Raw genomic sequence first — 23,184 nt, 5'->3', positions numbered from 1 at the left:
CTTGACCAGGGCAGTTTCTGTGCTATGGGCAGCATGGAAACCTGACTGAAGGGGTTCAAATAATGAATGGGTGGAGAGGAAAGAGCGCAGCTGGGAGGAGACAACTCTTTCAAGGACCTTGGACAGGAAAGGGAGGTTGGAGATGGGCCGGTAGCTTGATAGCTGCGATGCATCAAGGGAGGGTTTTTTCAATGTGGGAGTGATGGTGGCAGTTTTTAGGGGAATGGGAACAGAGAGGGACAGGTTGATGATGTCTGTGAGAAGTGGGGCAAGGAGGTGGAGCTGGGAGATAAGGAGTGGAGTGGGGATGGGGTCAAGGGAGCAGGTGGTGGGTTTCAGGGACAGGATGAGGCTGGTGACAGAGGGTGGGGAAACGGGTTCGAAGGTGTGTAGGGGAGGATGGGGAGGGGTGGGAGTGTGGGAGGGAAGGGGTGGGGGGTGGGTGGAAGTTGGATGGGCAGTGACCGCGGAGCAGATTCCCTTGATTTTGGATTCAAGGAAATCCAGTATCTCCTCGCAGTGAAGGTTGGAGGAGATGACCTGCGTGGTGTGGTGGGGAGTACGGAGGAGTCGGGATGTGGTAGAAAACAGAAGCCTGGGGTTGTTCTTCGCCTCCAGGATTATCCTGGAGTAGAAGGACGACTTGGCCGAGGCTAAAGTGGAGCGGTAGATTTTGAGGAGGTCCAGCCAGATTTGCCGGTGGATCGATAGGCCAGATTTGAGGGAGGTGCGTTCAACGGCCCGCACCTGGCTCTTCAGTGAGCAGAGGTGGGTGGTGAACCAGGGGGAGAAGCGAGAGTAAGAAACAGTATGGGAAGTGATGGGGGCAAGAGTGTCGAGTGTGGAGGAGAGGGTGTTGTGGAGGAAGGTGAGAGCAGAAGAGGGGTCAGTGAGGGATGAATGCCAGAGGGAGAGGAGTTCAGAGGACTCCAAGGCAGCGGTTAGGTATTGTGGGGTTAACTTCTTCCAGGGGCGGTAGAAGATGGTGGTGGTTCTGGCGGAGGTAGGGAGTGGAGGTGGTGAAGGAGATGAAGTGGTGATCGGAGACGGCCTTGTCGGTAATGGTGACATCCGAGACACTGAGGCCCCGGGTGATCACCAAATCGAGTGGGTGGCCGTGAATGTGAGTGGCGGAGTTGATGTGGAGGGAGAGGTTGAGCAAGGAGAGGAGGGAGGAGAAGTCCAAGGAGATGGAGCCGGAGGGGGAGAAGTGCAGGTTGAAGTCGCCCAGGATGATGAGGCGATCAGAGCAGAGGCAGAGAGATGTTAGGAGGGTAGAAATATCGGAGATGAAGGTGGGAGAGGTTTTAGGGGGCTGGTAGAGGAGGAGGATTTTGAGTGAGACAGAAATGGTCTTTATTCAGGAATAGTTAGTTCTGAATGTTGTATTAGTTAGTTAGTTTGGAATATGTATATATTGTATTTGTGAAACAAAACAATGTGCTTTCTTATTTTAGAAATTCAATAATTACACATGTATTTAAAATAATTTCAGAAATATCACAAATTATTAGAAATTCAATAATTTTGTTTTTTTTAATAAATACATCTGCTATCAAATAGCAGCAAATTAGATACCTTAGGGGTGAAAGGAGACCATTTGGCCATTGAGCCTATTCTACTACTTTTTGTCAGTCAGGTGTCAAACACATGCAGAAACCCATCACCATGCTTTAGAGTATCCGAACTGAGAATTCCATGCATTCCAGCTATATATTTTTTATCCTACTTACACATGGAAATTCCAGAGATAAATTATTGGAATGGAATGTGAATACTCTCCCTGGAGGGAAACATCCTGCTTGTCTAATTCCAGAAAATATTCATCTTGCAGGATTAACAAGAACTGAGTGGGAGGATTCCCTGCTCTTAGTGACTGGTCTGCCCTTACAAATCTAGAGGGCTGACTCGATTCCAACATTCTGTTGCCAAGCACATCACCTTGGAGCCAGTTCAGCATCAAGGAGACCACGCTTATCTCTTTTCCCCCCAGGAGGATAGTTTTGGTCATGTTAATTAACATATGCTTGTGTTAACATCAACATGGAAATGCATTAAGAAATGCTCTAGCAGTGAGAAGATTCAGTCTATTTCAAGTTTGTCAATTATCGGTATTGTACAAACCCCAATCAAATTAGCCCTAATCCTCCTCAGCTCTAGCCCATGTTCACCAAGCCTGTCATTGGTTTATTGAAATGTAGTTGGAGGCAATCCAAAGAAGATCTTTTCTCCTGGTGTCCTGATCAACAAACTCTGAGATAAAATTGTTTTTTCACTTCATGGCTATTTATTGGACATTGCTGTGTGCAAATTAGCTATTGTGTTTGGCTGCAAAATATACAGTCACTACACATTATAGTAATAAATTCTATAAAGGGCTATCCTATGAGACATTCTCCCAATATGAAAGAACTATACCAAATGTAAGGTTTATTATTAGTGGTTAAATTGGGATCCCGTCTTCCTGTTCCTGTGACACTATTCAAAAAGAGGAAAGTTTCTCCTGATGTCCGAGCGAACAATTCCTAAAAATAAAACTGGTCATTTATGTCATGGCTATTTGTGGGGCACTGCTATGAATAAATTGGCTGCCATGATCGCCCACAAATACAGCACGACATTTTGCGATAAATCCCATGAAGCACTTTGAGACCTCCCCCTGACATGATAGGTGCTACATCAAATACAAGTATTATTATTTAATTATTCCTGCTAACAAATCAAAAGTAGGATTCAATTCACTTGTGTCATGTTCCAAAACATTAGAAATACCTTGTTTGAGCTTTAACATTCTTTATAGATACCTCAGGTCTACCATGAAATGCACCATGAACTGATGTTACCTCGCTTCAGAATTCTGTCCTTATTCACATATATCAGTATTGAAACAGCTTAGTCACAATCTCCATTGAGAGACTGAGGGAATGCCAATAGCTCATTCCCCTTTACTCCACATCCTAGAAATGTAATGTCTAAAGTAGGAGTTGCGGTCTCTTACTATCATAGGTGGAGTCCTGTAGCTCAGTGGTTAGAGCACTCGCTTTGCAAGTGAGAGACCTGAGTTCAATTCCAGGCAGGGCGAAACCTTGGGCAAGTTTCCTTACTCCACACGCCTAATAATAATCCCTCCAAAAAAACAAAACAATAATAAATTGGTCATTTTCAATCTACGACTGTTTGTGGGACATTGCTGTGCGCAATTGGCTGCCGCATTCGCCCACAAATATACAGTCAAATCACTTTACAGTGTGTTCTGTGAAGCGCTTTGGGACGTCCTCCTGACGTGAAAAGCGCTATATCAAATGCAAGGATTATTATTATTATTATAGATCTGCCTTTAGATTCATTCTAAAGACAAAAAAAATTGCACCCTTGTTTGAGTTACATTTCCTGCAATTTTCCTTTGCAGTTCACTTCAAATTGGATTCAAATGACCTTGATTTGTAATCCCAGCAGAACGAACCTACCTCCAACAGTGCAGGCGCCCATCAGATTCACAATGTTAATGTGCTGGCCTAGGTGACTCAAGACTTTCAACTCCGACATCAGGGCTTCCTTCTCAGTAGAGTGAGCACTTGCTGCAAAGACACATATACAGTTGTAATAGATCACCTCAAGTCAGGTTTTACACTTCAGAGGCCCCAAAATCCCCAGCCTAAGACAATTGTCTTAAAATTTAAGATCATGCAGAATTTAGAAAAATTCTCAAATTTAGTTTTAACTTGAAAGCTGTTTTTCCACAGGTCATCCCATCTTCCAAATGAAGACTGGATTTACAATTTTTCCAAAATTCGGCACCACATCATCTTAAAGTTTTAGACGTAGCCTTTAGGCTAAAATCATGAGAATTTGGAGCCTTAGAGCTCCAGTATTAATTGCACACCTACGTTTAAGCATCTTTACTGCCACAGTCATGACAGAGTCGGCTTTCGTTAACCCATAAGCAGCAGCCTCAACCACCTTTCCAAAGGCTCCAGCTCCGAGGGTCTTACCTACAAAACCAAAGAGTGTTTATCTTCGTTAAGATAAATGAATGATCTGTTATCATCAACTTCAACAAAGTTATAACACTGAAGGGAGCGTATATAGAGAATAGATTTGTTTATAGTGCTGATGCCCTGTAGGCTTATGGCTACCAAAGTATTGTGCATTTGCTTGCTTCATGCACAGGCACACAGCTTGCAGGAAGCCACAAGTATTCATGCAGCTATTTTTAGTACTAGCAGATTATATTTGCAAAGGAATAAACTAAGTTTTCAGGCATCAGAATATATGGGTAGTTACATGCTGGCTCTCTGAATATCATAATAGACCATCAGTTTGTGGATAGGTTAATAATGTTGCAATGTTCCGTCCCTCTACACACTCTCCCCAGATAGCCATCTCTGCATGCTCAACCTCAAAATTTACCAATGCATATATTCTGCACCAATAGCCTCCTTTAAATAACAACAGGGTCTTGCATCTATATATCATTCTTCACGTAGAGTAACATCTTAGAACGCTTTACAGAGATGATGCCAAACACTGAGCAGGGCTGGGAGCTAGAGCAGAGAGATGACTATAGCCAATGTTTAAATGTTTTTTGAAGATACATAGAAAGGTTTGAGACTGAGTAGTTGAAGAAGGGAATCCAAAGGATTGGAGGCAAAGTGGCCAAAGGTTCAGCCACTGAGAGTGGGATGGAGGGGCAGGCAATGTGCAGCAGCATCGAGTTTGCTGAGCAGATGGGGTGAGCAAAAACATGAGACTGGAAAAGATCAGAGAGGTAAGGAAGTGCAAGGGCATGAAGAGATTTGTAGTTAAGGGTAAGGATCTTGAAGTCCATCTGCTGAGACTGTTGAAGACAGGGGTAATGGGCGTGGAAGGCCTCATGTGAGTAAGGATGTGTCCTACAGAAGGCTGCCAATAAATGCAATTGACAAGTCAAAGGCATAAATGACTGTTTCTGCATCATGGGCGTGATATGGAGATAGACCTAGGCAATGTGGGAAAATACAGAAATGGACACTGACTATCCAAGCCTATTATAATCACTCAGCAATACATCATAATTTCTTTGCAACCACTGGAAAATTTCACTGGCGTAGATAATAATCGTATTTTGAGAGTTAGTTACAATACTTCTATTCATTATTCCACTGGCGATATCTCTCATCATGCAGTGAAAGATGGTATCAGTGTTGATCTGGCAACAATATTTATAATATCTTCACGACTTTCAGCTGTTTAAGAGTTTTTGGTAACAAGGAATGAAACAGAATTTAAAAATATATGATTCCCTTTTCCAATATCTTAAAACTTTAAGCGAAACAGGACTATCATATCCTTGGGACCTTCAAAGTATATTGTTTGAATATTTAAAAATATTTAAAGTAACATTAAGAACACTTATTTCTTGTCACAAGCTAAGGGTTCAGACAGAATAGTGAAGCATCAGTTTAATTGAATTTGGGACTTTACTCTATTTACAAATGAATTATTAACCAACTCTAGGTTGGCTGAATTCATAGTGAATGTGTGAACCTTCAGTCTAGAACAATAACAAATAAAATATCAACCCACCAAAGCGCAGTTTATCCCTGGGGAATTCCCATTTGTCATCATATGGTAACTGTGTTGGATCAATGTACGTGTAGTTATTCTCATGTATCCCCTCAACTACTTTCCACTGAATTTGATACCTGGGTTTCTGAAGATAAACACAATAACATCAATGCTCACAATCACAATGCATCACACTCAATCAAGAGTAAAAAAAATCCACAGAAATGCACCTCGCTGCACTTTACCTGCTGGTATTTGTAAACCAGTATTGCTAAAATAAAACACAAGAAGCCTGCCGTTGCAGCAAACAGTATCAGCAGTGGAGTAAAGAGCTGATGCGACTCTGTTTTTTCTGAAAGAACAAAGAACAAGATTAAAGGTTACTTCAGTGCTTTACAAACATATGATTCAAGAAGCTTCAGATTAAATTACACTTTAGCTCCAGGCACAATGGTCTATTCATTACCGAAACCTATTCAGCATGGGTGAGCAAGTTGTTAGTAATGCTGGCAACTTCAAAAAGAGAAGTGTTATTTTCAAAAGCATAGGCGGTCGCTACTTTCGACTGCCAGCAGAATAAAACCACCGCAAGAAAGTCACAAATAATTATTTCACAAAAAGCAACTGCAGGTGTGAAGTTAATGTTTGCAGAGGTATTTTTTATTGTTATAGGATTCATAAAGATGGAGCTCTGCAATAAAAAATACTGTATCATCAGGCTACAAGCAGGCCTATAATCCTGGTGCAGTAATAATATCATGCGCTTTATTCATTGTTATTATTAATAATAATATTCCATCCAGACAAGATTCTCTGCAGACTGTTCACAACACCTCCTCTGGCCAATATACGAACTTCAGGCATAGCAAATATGTCAATTTATGTTTTCAGTCAGCCAGGCGTCTGACATATGTAGAAAGCCAGCACCATGCTTAAAAGTCTCTAAATCAAATTAATATTTAGCAGTGTTAATCTTTACTAAAATGTAACACTTTAAATTGTTTAATTTTTATACGAAAATGAAGCTGTTATTAAAGCTCAGTGTATAATCTACGGTGTTGCAATTTCTCACACCCCATCTAGAGGCTAGCAAATGTGCCCATCAACTGAAACAGATTGACTGCACTTTAGTATATTAGATAGTATCTTTGTGATGAATTAAGTGAAGACTCAGAAAGCAGGTCAGCGCATACTCATATCCTTCCACACTATGTTGAAGTAACCTCAAAACTAAGCATTAATGCAAGTGCTGCAGGCAGCACTCAATAAGTGACACAGCATCAATCTGTCTCTTCAAAAGAACATTGCACACTTGAGGAAACAAGACAGAAAAATCAGACGTGGAAAATTAGAAAACAGAACTCCATTTCACTTCCCATTAAGGGTCAATAACTTCATTTCCTGATGGGTTTGGTACTGTGGGCTCCACACATGGGGGATTAAAGGCTTTAAACACAGCAACTATTCAGGTGGCAACAGTAAATAGTTTCACTAGGTAAATAAGTCAATTGTTCTGATGCCTGATACAAAACAGATGTAATTACCAAATGGTCTGTGACAGCCACATCTTGGTAACTACAGATAATCGAAATTTGAGAAGGAATCTATCTCCCTTGGTTGCTTTCTGGCGAAGGAGAAACAGTAAAGAAAGCATTCATTTTTACTCCAAATGGGGGTGACACTGACAATTTACCAGGATTCATAGCACATCTCTGGTTGTCATGTGAAGGTGCTGGTAGGACCTTTCTTTAAATCATTACAGCCCTTATGGTGAAGCTGCTTCACTGATGCAATACAGATAAACAACAAGATACAAATTTGACTGAAACAAACATGAAGAGACTTTGTTGCAAATTTTCTGGATTAGAATCTATCCTTTTATTGAAAATGATTGTGCTTGTTTTAGAATCAATCGCTTGTTTTTGAATCAAGCTTCCCAGACAGTGCTTTCAATGGCAAGCTATTCAGTTTTAGCTGCTTAAACTCCAGCAGTACCCCAAAGCACACTCTGGGATCCACCAAGCCTTGGATCTTGTCAACCTGCACCTAATACTCTCCAAATTTAGATAAGAAGGATGCATCCCTCCAGGGAGAGAGTGCATATTCCATTCCAAACAAGGGAGTTACCATGTGAAGATGCATGCATGGAACTCTCAGCTTAGTTTGGATACTCATGAATATGATCAATAAAGTTGTTTGATATCTTGCCCAAATTAACCACTTGAATTTGTACAGCTTGAATTGAGCTGCTCAAAGTCACTGAATGGGAAAGTCAGCAAATTCACTTTATATAATAATGCTTGCATTTGATAAAGTATCCTTTCACATCTTTGAGACACCTCAAAGCGTTGTTGTATATTTTGTGGGCGAAACATGGAAGCCAATTGGACACAGCAGTGTCCCAAAAACAGTAGTGGATTGAGTGACCGCATTTTTGTTTAAGGAATTATTACTCCCAGAAAGCAATCCGCCAATCGACTAACAACTGGGTTCCTATTTACTGCTAGGTAAACAGAGGCATGTGGGGTAAGGAAACTGTTTAGCCCTGCCCAGGAATTGAACCCAGATGCTCTCGCTTGCGAGGCGAGTGCTCCAAGCACTATGCTACACTTTACTTCAACATGTCAGATATACATTTTCCAACAAAATATTATCACCTTTTAGATAATGGATCACATCATAATGCTCGCCAAATTTATTGTAAGAAAAGCATTCCACAGTAACGTTGTTCTTCAGTACAGTGGTGTTTATAATGCTTTCCACTACGACTGGACCAAATCTGGTTTGATCTTTTATCTTGGTGCTGCTCGGTATCTTGATTCCTTTTTCTGAGCACCTGCAATTGAACAGCCAAAAGAGATCTGTAAAATAAAGGTTAATCTTTTTCTCAAAGCCTCTTTAACAAACCAACACTGAAATCTCTATTGAAAGAAAGAGTTGAGCATATTTTCCCTCTAGTGATCTGTTTAATCTGTTTAATAACTATTCCTGTGTCAAAGACTAATATTGATTGACATATTGATCACTTGAAAGGGACAGTGCAATTTTGGATTAGATTGAGCACAACACATGTTAATCTTTGAAACAAGCATCCAGGGCAAACGGCACTCACCCTCACAGACACAAAGGGAAATTTCCCCCTTCTCTATAATAGCAATGATGCCACCAATGACTTACCGTCGCTGCACTCCAGGACAGTAATACCACTCTATTTTGGGGATTGGAAACCCTGCTATTCCACAGCGAATTGTGCTTTCGTTGGTTTTCTGAAGAATATTTTTTTCTGGCTTGCCTAAAATGCAATATGAGGATCAGGTTATTGGAGAGTGCTTTGAACCCAAAATAATAATTTTGTTTTGAGATTGTTAACATCCACCTGAACAAGCAGACACGACTTCACTTTAAAGTCTCATCCAAAGGACAGCAGTTCCAACACTGTGGTTTCAAGGCCATATCAGGGACACTCTAATAGTGCAGGAAGAATGAGGCATTAATGGAAGTGCTGTCCTTTGGCTGAGACATTAAAGTTAGCTGTGTCTCATAGCACTATTTGGAAAGAAAAAGCAGTTTCTGGCCAACAATTCTCCTGATAAAATTAGTAATCTACTTTGTGGATATTGTGGGACATTGTTATGCACAAATTAGCTGCTCCATTCGATTACACAGTTGTTACAATTTTTAGTAAAATTGTTTCAGATGTTTCAATGATGTGATAAGGCACTATATTAAATGATTATTTTTTATATACTTACAGTTCATACTTTTATTGTGCTATAACTCTGATAATATGAGTTTAATATTGCATGAGAAACAATTATTCACATTAGTGTCTGTTTGACCCAGTTCATAACACATTTACCTCTAAGAACAAAGGATGTGGATTTGATCCCCATGTTGAAATTCAGGTACATTGCCGAGGCTGACACTCCAGTACAATACTGGAGGCATGCTACATATCAGAGGTGTCATCCTTCATACAGACATTATCATAATGAAATAATCTTTGCATTTGATATAGCAACTTTTCAAATTGTTCAAGCATCTCAAAGTGATTCATAGGATTTTGCTATAAAGTGTAGTGACTGTGGATTTGTATGTAAATGCAGCAACCAATTTGCCTACAGCAATGTCTCACAAATAGCCATAAAGTCAAACTTAAGTTAGACAGTACCTCACTTTAAAATGTCATATAAAGGATAAGATATTAAACCCACAATCACACTCATTCAGAAAGAGAATGGAGTTTTTCCCAGTACTCTGTACAACAATTCTCCGGAATAATCGATCATTCACCATGTGAAGCCTTGCTCGTACAAATAGCTGTTGCTTTTGTCCACAAAACCAGTCACTACACTTGATATGTGTTATATGTGAAAGCTTTCAATGTGATATAAACAGGCATATTTTTTCTGAAATAATCCTTAGTGTCTTGTTTATTGCTTTATGATTCCAATCTGATTTGCATTCGGAATACACTACTCTTGTGTATTTTAGTGTTACATTTCTTTACTTACTGTTGATCCGTACATCAAATGAAACTGTTGAGCTAGCATCAGAATTAGAAGCAGAAAAGTTGTAGGTTCCTCCTTCTAATTCCTTCACCCGAACAAGGTAAAGTTCATTCACATACCTAAGAATAAAACATGACAGCAAAAAGAACAATATTTAATCAATTCTATCACAACAACAACAACTTGTATCGACATAGCACCCTTCACGAGGGGGTAGCATCTTAGAGCGCTTTAATGAATTAATTGAATTATTTCTAAGCATAGAAACAGAGTGGTGGAAAATCTCATGTTTTACAATGGATTCAATAAAATTGAATATATTAAGAAATAGGGAGATGAAATTATAGTGTCCCTTAAAAATTCTTTAACTTATTTTAAGAAGCCTTTAAGAAACACCAGAAGGTGACACTCTTCTTCAGGCAAGCGTTTTGTTTCTCTCAAGGGTCTCAGCATTGACAATTTGTTTGCCAATCAGGTGAGTGATTTTATTTTATAAATTTTCGATCATACATCAAGCTCTGAAATGTATTTCTTTTGTATGCATGTTCTCACAGGGCTGATCTACCTAGAAGGGTCAAAATCCAAATCCTAAGCATTAATATTTAGTTATCAGCCAGAAGCTTCATGCATATTGATCCTATCCCTGCTCAATAAAACTTGATAATTAAGTTTGTATGTCTTGATAACTACATCCTGTATCTAACCCTGAAGCCAGTGCTTCACAGGATATCATTTTAAACTCAATAAACAAAACAAACAGGATGCTGGCTATATTGTCAAGTCAGTTAAGTTGGGATCCCCAGAAGTCAATCTCAAGCTGGACAGTGCTTTGGCCAAGCTGTACCTACAGCACTGCATATACTTCTTGTTGCCAAGACATAAGTGTATGTTTAAGACCTGGCCAGCTGGCCAGACCTTAGATGGAGGACAGAGGACAGCCACAAGGATGATCCCTGGTATTAGAGGAATGAGCAATGATTAAACCAGGATACGTCTCTTGAAGCTTCATAGAAGATATTTCTGAGGGGAACTTATAAAGGAGTGTTACATTTTAAATGGGATAGAAAAAGTAAACCTAGAACAATACTTTAGGAAGCGCAAAGACAATAGAACAAGAGGACGTACGTTTAGAGTTGCAAAGAGCAATTTCAGGTGAGATATCATAAATAATTAGAACAGGTTGCCAGAAAGACTGTTTGAGGCCCATACTGATTTAAAAACAGTTTCATGCTGTCATCAGAAAACGATAGGATGGGATGAAAGGATGAGATCAAGTGAGCAGAAGATTTTTTCATCCAAACCAATCTTGGCAGAAGTGGTGATCTTACGATCTGGAAGTTGGCCCTTTTTTTAATCTGGGGAGCTAAAAAGGTAAACTTCCAAATCATCAGATACCCATTGACATTGCATCCTCCTGCTGTGCTGTTGCTGCACATAAGAAGTGACCACGTTGGCAACGTTATGATCAGCCATTTTCAAGTAAAGGCATGGGAAGAGAGTAGGCAGCTGTGCGCAGCCAATGGGGTTCACACTGCAATTGTGTTATAACCGAATTGGTACTATAAGGGTATAAGGAAGCGGATGATAACAGAGTTGCACTGTAACAATTATCACTGATGTTAACTAACCCATCTTATATTGCAATTCTCCTGACCCCTTAGAGTGCTCTACTCTATGTACACACACACACACATTTTGATGACCGGTACCTGTGTCTGTGTTTTGTAGATTTAACGTAATGGTCTGATGTGCTGAATAACATTCCATCCATACGTCTCCAGGTCTGTTCTGGAGTGGGATAAGCATCAAACTCCACTTTCAACACAAGGTTTCCACCAAGGATTACATCTAAGGGCTTACTATCTAGCTTTGGCAATTTTACAAATCCTTCAGCTAGTCGGAGAGAATTAGACAAGATGAACATTATGTCAGAAATAATTTTCATGAATAAGCAAATCTAAGCATAAATCCAGATTACTCAATGCTTTGGTAATCTTATTATGTGGTTCACATTAATTCACTTACACTTTGTTCTTAAAATGACTTTTTACTAATAGTCACATAAAATCAAATACATTTTATTCTGAAAGTATTACATAGATTTAAGAAATAAACATGAAAAAACGATACCTTCGCATTATATCTGTGATAGCATTGTTATATATCCTAATTTTGAGCTCTACTTAATTATTAAAATTTCAAATACTAAAATCGAAACTGATGATGATTTATTTTCATCAATCATCATCATATCACAAGGAAGAAATCAAAATCTAGAAATATTATTCTGGGTAATTTTTATGAGAAGATGCTAAATTTCTTATTCAATAAGATTACCAATTTCCTCTATTTCAAACATTTTGCTTATTTTGTTGATCTGCATGCCGCTCTCTGTAGAGCAATAGTATCTTTCCAATTGAACGATACTAATATTGGACCAATCATTCTAGATGAGGTATAATTACTACCAATTATATTATATTGCCTAATTTGATATGTATTCCATCCTCCTAGCTCAAGCCAATACTCGTTTGTTTTAGTCAATGTAGCCATATTTTCATCTTCAATCATCTTTCCATAACAACATCCAAATTCATTTTCAATCAATGTGCTGCAGTTCCATTTCACATATATATCCTTGTTAGGTTCCTTGTTTCCATATCAGTTATTTTACATTTGTCCAAATTAAATTGCATTTGTCCCTGTCTGTTTCCTAAAAGATCCTAATTTTCTGAATCTGGTAACATGTTCCCCATTATTTACTTTGCTTCAAGCTTTAGAATTGTTCACAAATGTGGACCTGCTCGAATGTAGGATTCTATGAATCTAAGCAACTGCTATGTTGATGGCAAAGAAGAAATATTTGTAATATTTCAAACCTATCTGTACATGCATTTAAAATATTTGTATAATGCAATACAAATATACTTGGCTGAAAAACCAAACATGCATTAACATGTTTTGGGGCATTGAACACTTAATTTAGTTCAAAATCTGAGATAACAGGAACTCAACACAGTAAGCCAATCCAATTGTTTTGAGAGGCAATTTTAATATTAAATTGAACACGATTTGCTGCTAATGGAAAAGTGGCTAACTGTTTTATCTTGCATGTGTGTGACGAACGTTGAATTCTAAAACCAAAACATGCCTAGCATTTTCTTGGACTTTTACTAAAATTGTAAGAAAATACTTTACCTACGACCTTCAGAAATACAACAGCATTTGAAGTATTAAAGTCATTTTCAGCCACACAGGTAAAGTTTCCGGTGTCATTGACTTTCACTGAATTGATACTCAAAGTTTGAACTTGACGATAGTAATCCTGAATATGATGGGAAGACTTATTCACCTTAGGGACCTGGAAACAATGTTTGAGAAAAATATATCTGTCAGGTGTTCACAGCAAATAAAGCACTTTTAGGTATATTGTCACCCAGAGGATACATCTGTGCTGAGTGTCCAACCTATAATTTCTCCTTTGAATTCTTAAATAGTTATATTTTTACATTTAAAATAAAGCCTAATGGTGAATAGCCTTCCTCTGCAAGTTGTGAATTTCTCTTTTCTCAGGAGAGCTTCAGTGCAGATTTTGAATGATTTCCAAAGCATTTTTGCCTAAAGGCAGTCATTATTTGCATAATAAACACATGATTTTGCATTAAAGCGATCTCTGGAACTGTTAACACACTGATGGTAATAATTAGTCAGACTTAGTTCACCACCATTATTTTCTATCAATCAGTATGAACTGTCCAAATTAATTTTGCTTGGCATCTGTGATAATCCCTTCTCACCAGTTATTGTTGTCTTACATTTAGATGCACTTTACAATTTTTTTTAATAGTTCTTCACACCCATGCCTTACAACCCGAAAGAAAGACAATGAAATGCAACAGAAATGCAAGGTGCTGCAGGTGAGTAATTAATTCAGATTTGAATCTGGGCCTCATCCCAAATTTAGCAATGCAGTTGGAAATAACACATCTCACTCAAAGCTTTGGTACTGTTTACGTTCAATCACTTTCCTTAGCCTTACTTCAGAGGTATCATAATCTCTTAATTGGTTTGTTATTCTTTACTTAAACTGAAGTTAGTGTTTGACATTAATGAGATGAATTTGGCTCAAGTCCCAAGCACTCAATGTACACACTACCCAGGCCAGGGTAACCCTTTGACATCTAATAACAATGAATCTGTCCCCTCTCATGATGAAGGAGAGGTTTTCACATGTTCTAATAGCTGACAAAGAACTGCATGTTTGCTAGCAACACTTGTAAGTTTAAAAAAAATGCAACAATGGTATTTCTCTTGCATATGAATGGGATAAGAATCTATTCATCCATAGTGTCATGCAAGGATATCTCATGTGCACTCTGTCTATGGCAATTGATATTCTTTCTAAAATGTGGTGACCAAACCTAGAAACAGTACTCTAACTGCTGCCCAACTCATAATTTATACAAATTAAGCATTACTTCTTTGGTTTTATATTCTAGGCCTCTATTTATAAAACATATAACCCTCTCATATAACATAAAGCTTTCTTCACAGCTGAAACCCTTCCTGCTTTGGGTCAGCTGAGTGCTTAACACCAGCGAAAACTTATCACCGTGCTTAAAAGCATTCAAACCAAACTGAGACTTTCTTGCATTCCACCTATACATGGAAATTCCCAAGATATTTATTAGAACAGTATGTGTACTCTCTCTCTCTGAAGGGATGCATACTTCTTACCAAATTCTGGAAAGTATTAGAGAGAAGTTGGCAAGAGCCAAAGTTTCGGGACCCCATAATATGCATTTGGGTACTGCTGGAGTCTAACCAGCAATGTCTGACAACCTTTCCCACTGCTTGTACAGCTAGGACCACCCTACCTGTTAGGGCTTCCCTTACAGGGTTAACAGGAGCTGGGTGGGAAGAATCTCTTCCTCCAGTGACTGGTCTGTTATTTCAAGTCCTGCCGATGAGCCAGGCTGGCTGTACAGTCATCAACAATGCCCTGGAATACTGTTGGCCCACATGTCTCAGGAACCAGACTACCAAGACCACCACCGAAGATTGGCTCAATTCTGACATTCCATTACCAAACATATCACCTTGGAGCCAGTATAGCTCCAAGGAGGACCCGCTCACCTCCCCCTAGTAAGATAGTCACTTGTTAGTCATCTGACATCCAACAAGCACGAGTTTGAGTTCACACTAGGTGGTTGGCAAGTACCAGGAACTCCCTGCAAGCTTCCTGGTGGGCAACGCAGCTCAGCATAAAATGTGTGAGAGCATTAGCACCATCTACCTACTTATTGAACTCAAGTCTTAACACTAAAGCCATTTTTCTGCAGTTCTTAAAAAAGCTAGGTGGGACCATAATACTCCAGGGCACTGCTGATGATAGTCCAGCTTACCTGACTTCTCAGTAGGACTTGAAAAGGGAGAGCAGTCACTGTGAGCAGGGATTCTTCCCACTCAGCTCTTACCAAATTCGGCTTTCAAATTAAGGCTTTCAAATTAAGGCTGAATTTAAGAATTTGCCAAAATCTGGACCCTCTGAAATGCTATATAAAGAGAGTAAGTCTCGACCCAGAAGGAAATTTATTCTTTGTGTTCTAGTTGAAACAAGTAAATGCAGTCACATTGCTCTCATAAAATACTAAAGCCATCAAATGGGTTTTACCCTTTTCCATACATAACAATTTCACTGGTAGTGAAACTAATTTGATTATAAAAAGCTGTCTGTACTAATAAAACAACAATGTCTGTCTGTGCTTCAAGAAATGTCGGCTCTTTGAAAAGAGCTAGTGGGTTAATCGGAAAACAAAATTTTTCTGCTTCAAAAGGTTTCTGGGAAGTGCTCAATTTATCATTTGTGAAGCAACCTTGATCACACCAGCACATCAGTTTGGTTTGATCAGTATCAGTGAAAGGACTTCCTTTTCAAGTTGAAATGGTTACATGAGAATACTAAATATAACAAAAAGAAAGAGAACTGCAAGCAAAATTTGCTCTCAGTTATGGAACACGAACTGCTTAAAATGAGAGAATTAAGAGCCAAGATCCATTTGTTATTTTTTTGGATCCACAAGATCATATTTTCTTGTGCAGTGTTTATATTCTGGGCAGTACTGTAGTTTTCTCCCTAGCTTTTTTCACCTTTTCTAAATAAAAACAATTGTTAACCTTAGCTTGATAATCTGTGAGAGTCTGGTGTGATCTGCACCTGTTTAAAAGACCTAGGGAGCTTTAAATAACTGAGGTGTTTTCTCCTGGTAAAATTATATTTATGGGTTGCAGAAAACAGATGTTAAATAAACCTTGCATTTTTATCACATTAAAGTATCTTAAAAGCCTTCAGACAATTACTATTAAGTTAATAACTTATTTTGTAGGCAAACACAGGAGCTATTTGCACCAGCAATGTCCCACAAACAACCATGAGATAAATAATTAATTGATCCAGAAGATCATTGGCCCAGGACATAGGAGAAACTTCTCTTTTGATATGGTGTCATGGGATCTTTAACATTCACCTGAACAGTATAAATTCTCATCCAAAGACACCAGCTGTACCGCAACACTCCCCAAATGCTCCATTGCAGCACATAGGGCAGCATGGAGCTTGAATATGGGGCTTGAACATGGGGCTTGAACCTGGTGACCTTTTTGACAAGTGAGGCAATCTGTTTGTCTAACCAAGATATCTTGGATTAATCGGATCAGCTCCTTCACTGATCTCACAATGCTCGCTGAGAGATTTAAGTGAGGTAATGCCACTAGCTTGAATCTGTAACTTTTTGATCCAAAAGTGAGAATGCTGCGCATTGAACCACACTAATACAAAAAGGGTACTTACTGCACTTGGTGGGTATGTCCAGTAGACTTTAACCATATGGTTTACATTTTTTACTTCACAATTCGTCTCAAACTTCTCGCCTTTCTTGAGCAGCACCAAGTCTTTATCCACAGTGATCTCTGGCGGTCTCGTGGGGACTGAAAGATTGAATGAGCAGTTTATTATGACTCACTGCTGCTGATGAGGATTGCAGGTCTAACAACCGGCTCATTCAGCTTCGAAGCACGGAGAATTCATCCCATTGAGAACAAGCAGACAGCACTTTGTACCCGAATTTGTAAAGCGACACGAGGGCCTCAGTCTTTAGCTCAGTCAAGTAAAATGAATGCAATTAAATATTTATTTACAAAAATAGAACACTGATATCTGATGAAAAACATAATTCTCATCTCGAATGTAGAAATAAAAGATTAATGCTCAAAAATCTTAAGTCGGCATATTCAGCTATACGCTTTGCTGAGTCCCGTGAAATTTTCTGAAGCAAGCAAACACTAACTCAGTTTTGTGCTGCATGCACAATAAAATGGTGTTTCCTTCTGATAATCATTTCAGTGGAATTCAATGTACAAATTCTTAGCAAATATAATCAAATAGTCTATGTAAAAAGATCTCCCACATATTGTTTTGTTTGTAAATCTAAATATGGTGATAGCTTTTTCCACACAGAGTGCAGTGTCGCATTCAGCAAGAAACGTACATAATACGTTAAACCTGCATTTTCCCACAATTGTTTCTCTTGAAATCGATATCACTGCTTTCATCAAACAAAATGTGCTCCAGCAAAAGTCACAAATTAAATCGTAAGCCCCTTGGGACATCCTCCTCCCATAAAAGGCACTTTATAAAGGTAAATTTATAATGTAATTCTTATTGTAAATCCCTTTGGTGCTTAAGGCTTTAAAAATGAATTGATTTTGTTGGTCATTGGAAGCTTTGTTCAGTGATTCAGAAATAAACTAGACAATCATGATTACTGAAATTTAGCTTAGATGGTTTTATTTTCTAATAAGAACATAAACAATTCTAGACGAAAAAAGATCAAGGTCCATCGAGTTCGCTTTCCACCTTCCTGGCAGTCACATGCACGTATGTCCCAAACTACCTATGTACTATATCCCATAATGTTATTTCCTAAAAGAAAATAATCTAATCTGTGTTTTGAAAGAATCAACACTTCCTGCTTCAACCAATCTATATCAATGATTTAGATGAGGAAATAGAGCTTAATGTATCTAAATTCGCAGACAATACAAAGCTAAGTGGGAAAGTAAGCTGTGAGGAGGACACAGGAGAATGCAAAGGGATATAGAGTCCTGTAGCTCAGTGGTTAGAGCACTCGCTTTGCGAGTGAGAGACCTGAGTTCAATTCCCGGCAGGGCGAAACCTTGGGCAAGTTTCCTTACTCCACACGCCTAATAATAATCCCTCCAAAACAAAACAATAATAAATTGGTCATTTTCAATCTACGACAGTTTGTGGGACATTGCTGTGCGCAATTAGCTGCCGTGTTCGCCCACAAATATACAGTCAATTCATTTTCCAGTGTGTTCTGTGAAGCGCTTTGGGACGTCCTCCTGACGTGAAAAGCGCTATACCAAATACAAGGATTATTATTATTACATAGACAGGTTAAGTGAATGGGCAAGAAGGTGGCAGATGTAATACAACCCGGGGAAGTGTAAAGTTATTCACTTAGGTAGAAAAAATAGAGAAGCAGATTATTTTTTAGAGGGGGAGAGACCAGATAGTGTTAACGTTCAGAAGGATTTGAGTGTCCTTGTATGCCAGTCACAGAAAGTTAGTATCCAGGTACAACAAGCAATTAGGAAGGCTAATAGCATGTTAGCGTTTATTGCAAAGGGGTTAGAGTAGAGTACTCCCTACTCCCTAAGAGTAGGGAAGTCTTGCTGCAATTGTATAGGACTTTGGTGAGACCGCATCTGGAATATTGTGTGCAGTTTTGGTCTCCTTATCTAAGAAAGGATATACTCGCCTTAGAGGGCAACGTAGGTTCACTAGCTTGTTTCCTGGGATAAGGGGGTTGACCTCCGAGGAGAGGTTGAGTAAACTAGGCCTATATTCTCTAGAATATAGAAGAATTAGAGGTGATCTTACAGAAACCTATAAGAATCTTAAGGATCTTGATAGGCAATATGCTGTGAGACTGTTGGAGAATGTTGGAGAATCTAAAACTAGGGGTCATAGTCTCAGGATTAAAGATCAGCCTTCTAGACCTGAGTTGAGAAAACATTCCTTCACTCAGAGGGTAGTGAATTTATGGAAGGCTGTGGATGCTCAGCCATCGAACATATTCAAGACTGAGATTGATAGATTTTTAAAAACTAAAGGGGTTAAGGGATATGGGGATAGGGCAGGTAAATGGAATTAGGTTAGCAGATAGGCCATGATCTTATTAAATGGCGGGGCAGGCTAGAGGGGTTGAATGGCCTACTCCTGCTCCTATTTGTTATGTCCCATAAATGGAATCTTGTTGTTGTTGTTGTTGTTCTTATGTTCTTAACCATCTCCCTAGGGAGCCTGTTACACAGGTTCACTATTCGCTCACTGAAATAGTGTTTGCATTAATTTGTTCTGAATTTACCCCCTTCAATTGCAGGCCGTTTCCTCTGGTTTTACTAATCTGGACAACCACAAGACAACAACAACAAGATTCCATTTATAGAGCGCCTTTCACGTCGGGAGGATGTCCCAAGGCGCTGGATAGTTGGGTCGGAACCCGAGCAGGGGGGAAATGGTCAGGGTGAGGGGAGGGAAGGGAGGGAGGGAGTGAGGAGGGGGGAAATGGTCAGGGTGAGGGGAGGGAAGGGAGGGAGCGAGGAGGGGGTAGAGAGTCGAGAGGGGAGCTGAAGGCACGGTCAAAGAGAAAGGTCTTGAGACCGGCCTTGAAGGAGGAAAGGGAGGAGGCAAGGCGAAGGCACTGGGGGATAGAGTTCCAGAGCCTAGGGGCTGAGAGGCTGAAGGCCCGGCCACTGATGGTAGGGCGGTTGGAGCGGGGGATGTGGAGCAGACCGGAGCCAGAGGAATGGAGGGTACAGGCAGGTAGGTAGGGGGATAGTAGGTCGGAGAGGTAGGAGGGAGGCCGTGAATGGCCTTGTAGGTGAGGATGAGGATCTTGAATTCGATCCTCTGGGGGATGGGGAGCCAGTGGAGGCGAGCGAGCGTGGGAGTGATGTGGTCGCGAAGCCTGGTGCGGGACAGTACATGAGCTGCAGAGTTCTGAATGACCTGCAGCTTGTGGAGGGAGGTGCCGGGAAGGCCGGCGAGGAGAGAGTTCCCATAGTCTAGACAAGTTGACACAGCCTGTCATGATCTATGTTGTCTAGCTCCTTTAGTATCTTAAAGACAGCAATCATATTGCCTCTCAATCTTCTCTTTTCCAGCGTGAACATGCCCAATTTACTTAGTCACTCCTCATCATCCAGTCGTTCCATTCCCTCAATCATTTTGGTTGCCCTCCTCTGTATCTTCTCGATTTCTACAATATCCTTTTTGTACTGTTGCGACCAGAACTGTACACTGTCTCACTAATGATTTATACAGTGGTAGGATTACCCCACTATTTTGGTTTTCTATTGCTCTTTTGATACATACCAGCATCTGCTTTACTCACTACCATGGAGCATTGTTGGGAGAGCTTCAATTTATTGTCAATCAGGACCCCCGGTTCCTTTTTATTTTCGATACATATTATTTCCCTTCCGTTCAAATAATAATCCTTTCCAGGATTTGTTGTCCCCATGTGAAGTACTTTACATTTCTCCACATTGAATTTCATCTGCCACCGATCTGCAATTCCCAATATGTTCAACTCCTCCTAACCTATCTTGTTCAGCTTCACAATCTACCACATTCATTAGCTTGGTGTCATCTGCAAACTTAGCCATTGTGCTTGCGACTCCTAGTTCCAGATTATTTATTAAAAAATTTTAAAAAAGAGGTCCCAAAACAGACCCGTGTAGAACTCCACTAGTAACATTTTCCCACTCTGATAATATTCCCTATACCCGGGTTCTTCTAGTCAACCAATTGCGTATCCATTGTAATATTTTCTTTTCCTAATTTGCTTTCAAGTATATCACAAACCATGCTAAACTCTTACCTTTAACTCAAGGAAACAGAATATCCTTTTGATTTAGTTCAATGTCGTTCACATGTTAGAGCTATATATGTGTTTCCGAGGCACAACATGTCACATGATCTTAAGACCACTGTCTTACGTTTTAAGATCATGCAGAACTTTGAAAAACTCCTAAATTCAGTCTCAATTTGGAAGCTTGTTTTCTACAGTTCTTAAAAAGTCCTGCGGAAAATAGGTCTCCAAATGATGACTTTTCCAAAATTCTGCACATTCTTAAATTTGAACACAATGATTTTAAGCCTAAGAAACTTCCAAGGCATTAAATTACAGAAAGGTCATCAGATCCATGGATAGAGTATGGAGTAGGTTCACATAAGTAAAACCAGGGATTCAGAGTAGTAGTTTGTAAGGTTAGCCTGAAGCAGTGAGGCCACTCCCACTGGAATTTGGAAAGTTGAGAGTGATCGGATACAGTAAAAAATCATCTAAATTCTGAAATATTTTGAAAGGTTAAATAGCAGATTATTCCCACTGATAATTAGGGGTCATAAGGTCGGAATCACCACTTGAAGAATCAACTTTATAAAAAGCTTTTCAGCGCAAACGGCTGTTTAAACACAGAATGCTCCCTATAATTGGCTACTGAAGCCGATACTGAAACAACTATGAAATTACATTTGTATGGCTCCTTTCACATTGGGAGGACATCCCAAGGCACTGGACAGTCAGGGATTTGGACCCAAGCAGAAGGATTAGGATCAGGAGGAGGTTTAGACGTGTCCTGAAGGGGGGCAAGGGAGTAAGCGAGGCGAAGGGACTGTGGGATGGAGTTCCAAAGGATGGGAGCAGAGAGGCTGAAGGCCCGATTGCCGATAATGGAGCGGGCAGGCCAGGGGATGTGGAGCAGGTCGAAGCCATTCTGTCAGGGCAGTAGTGGTCCTGGAGTTGAGGGTGGAGGAGAGGGAGTGGAGTTGGGTGTCATCCGCATACATGTGAACAGAAACAATGTATACAGGTTATGGGGAAAGAGAAGAGAATTTGAAGCACCTAGCTTCAGTGGAAAAATCACTCCAAGATAGGTTTCAGAGCACCTTGAGACATCCGACCTGTATGAAAGCAGCTACGTAAATATAATTCTACATTGTATTGTATTATGGCTTCCTGTAATTTCTATCATTCGTGTTGTGAATATATGTATCTGAGATAATAATCCTTGTATTCGGTATAGTGCCTTATCACATTGGAAGGATGTATCAAACGCCCACCGGTATTACCGTGAAATGGAGTGACTGTATTTGGCAGCCAATTTTGCGCACAGCAGTGTCCCACAAACAACCGTGAAGTGAATTATTTGGGGGATTGTTGGCCAGGACACCGTGAGAAATTCCCTTCTCTTTTCAAATAGTGCCATGAGATGTGCTCTGGGATGCTACCCTGCTTGAATGGCAGTGTATAAATGCAAAATATATACAATCAATTCACTTTACCGTATATTCTGTGAAGCACTTTGAAACTTCTTGAAGACATGATAAGGCACTATATCAAATGCAAGGACTTGGGACTTGAACCCACCCTTGAACTGACTCAGAGGTGAAAGTGCTATCAACTAAGCCAAGCTGACACACAGGTGACAACTGAAAGCAGGATAAAGCGAAGGGCAGGTCTAAAACATGGTAATTTCAGATTCCTTATAGTGACTCTGAATCACAAATAGGGATTCCTTCCAGTAACCAAAATACATCACCAACCAATGGAAATTCTATCCCAGCATGATCTACTCCCAAAATATGATCTACTCCTTTGGGTCAGTTACTAAAAAGAGTCTCCATTTGTAACCCGCGTCCTTTGTTTTAGACAGCTAAGCTGCTCTTTCAAGAATTTTTCTTTGGAAAAAAATACAACTGGTGCATAAGCTTATATGTAAAGAGTGAATGAATTTAAAAGTCTTAAATCATTAAGAAATTATTTTGCAAAAGGGGAAAACATGAGTATGATACCACAGTGGTGAGCATTCAAGGCTAGGCTGAGGGAATGTGAAGATTTATTGTCAGGGCAGTGTGGCAATGAGGCAAGAGGTATTCATTCTTCCAGCTACCCTTGTGGGTCTGTGTTTCATGGGTTGGCCGCCTTCTAATTTCAGGTCTCTGTGTACCAATTTCAAATTCACATGCTAATAC

The 23,184-nt window shown here is 39.7% G+C and overlaps 1 protein-coding gene across 1 annotated transcript in view; it reads right to left on the bottom strand.

Moving 5' to 3' along the window:
- Positions 1-23,184, bottom strand: part of kita (KIT proto-oncogene, receptor tyrosine kinase a) — a 47,837-nt gene that overhangs the window by 12,720 nt on the left and 11,933 nt on the right. The window contains exons 4-13 of the mRNA XM_007892846.2: positions 16,909-17,045; positions 13,257-13,419; positions 11,768-11,951; positions 10,062-10,177; positions 8,725-8,839; positions 8,205-8,383; positions 5,793-5,899; positions 5,566-5,692; positions 3,888-3,992; positions 3,468-3,578 (exon numbers count right to left, since the gene is read on the bottom strand). Coding sequence (XP_007891037.2) covers positions 3,468-3,578; positions 3,888-3,992; positions 5,566-5,692; positions 5,793-5,899; positions 8,205-8,383; positions 8,725-8,839; positions 10,062-10,177; positions 11,768-11,951; positions 13,257-13,419; positions 16,909-17,045 — 1,344 coding nt within the window. The remainder of the gene's footprint in view (positions 1-3,467; positions 3,579-3,887; positions 3,993-5,565; positions 5,693-5,792; positions 5,900-8,204; positions 8,384-8,724; positions 8,840-10,061; positions 10,178-11,767; positions 11,952-13,256; positions 13,420-16,908; positions 17,046-23,184) is intronic.

The sequence above is a fragment of the Callorhinchus milii genome, unplaced genomic scaffold, assembly GCF_018977255.1.
Source record: "Callorhinchus milii isolate IMCB2004 unplaced genomic scaffold, IMCB_Cmil_1.0 Scaffold1, whole genome shotgun sequence".
In the NCBI taxonomy this organism is placed as follows: Eukaryota; Metazoa; Chordata; class Chondrichthyes; order Chimaeriformes; family Callorhinchidae; genus Callorhinchus; species Callorhinchus milii.
This window is presented reverse-complemented; position numbering and strand designations above follow the sequence as displayed.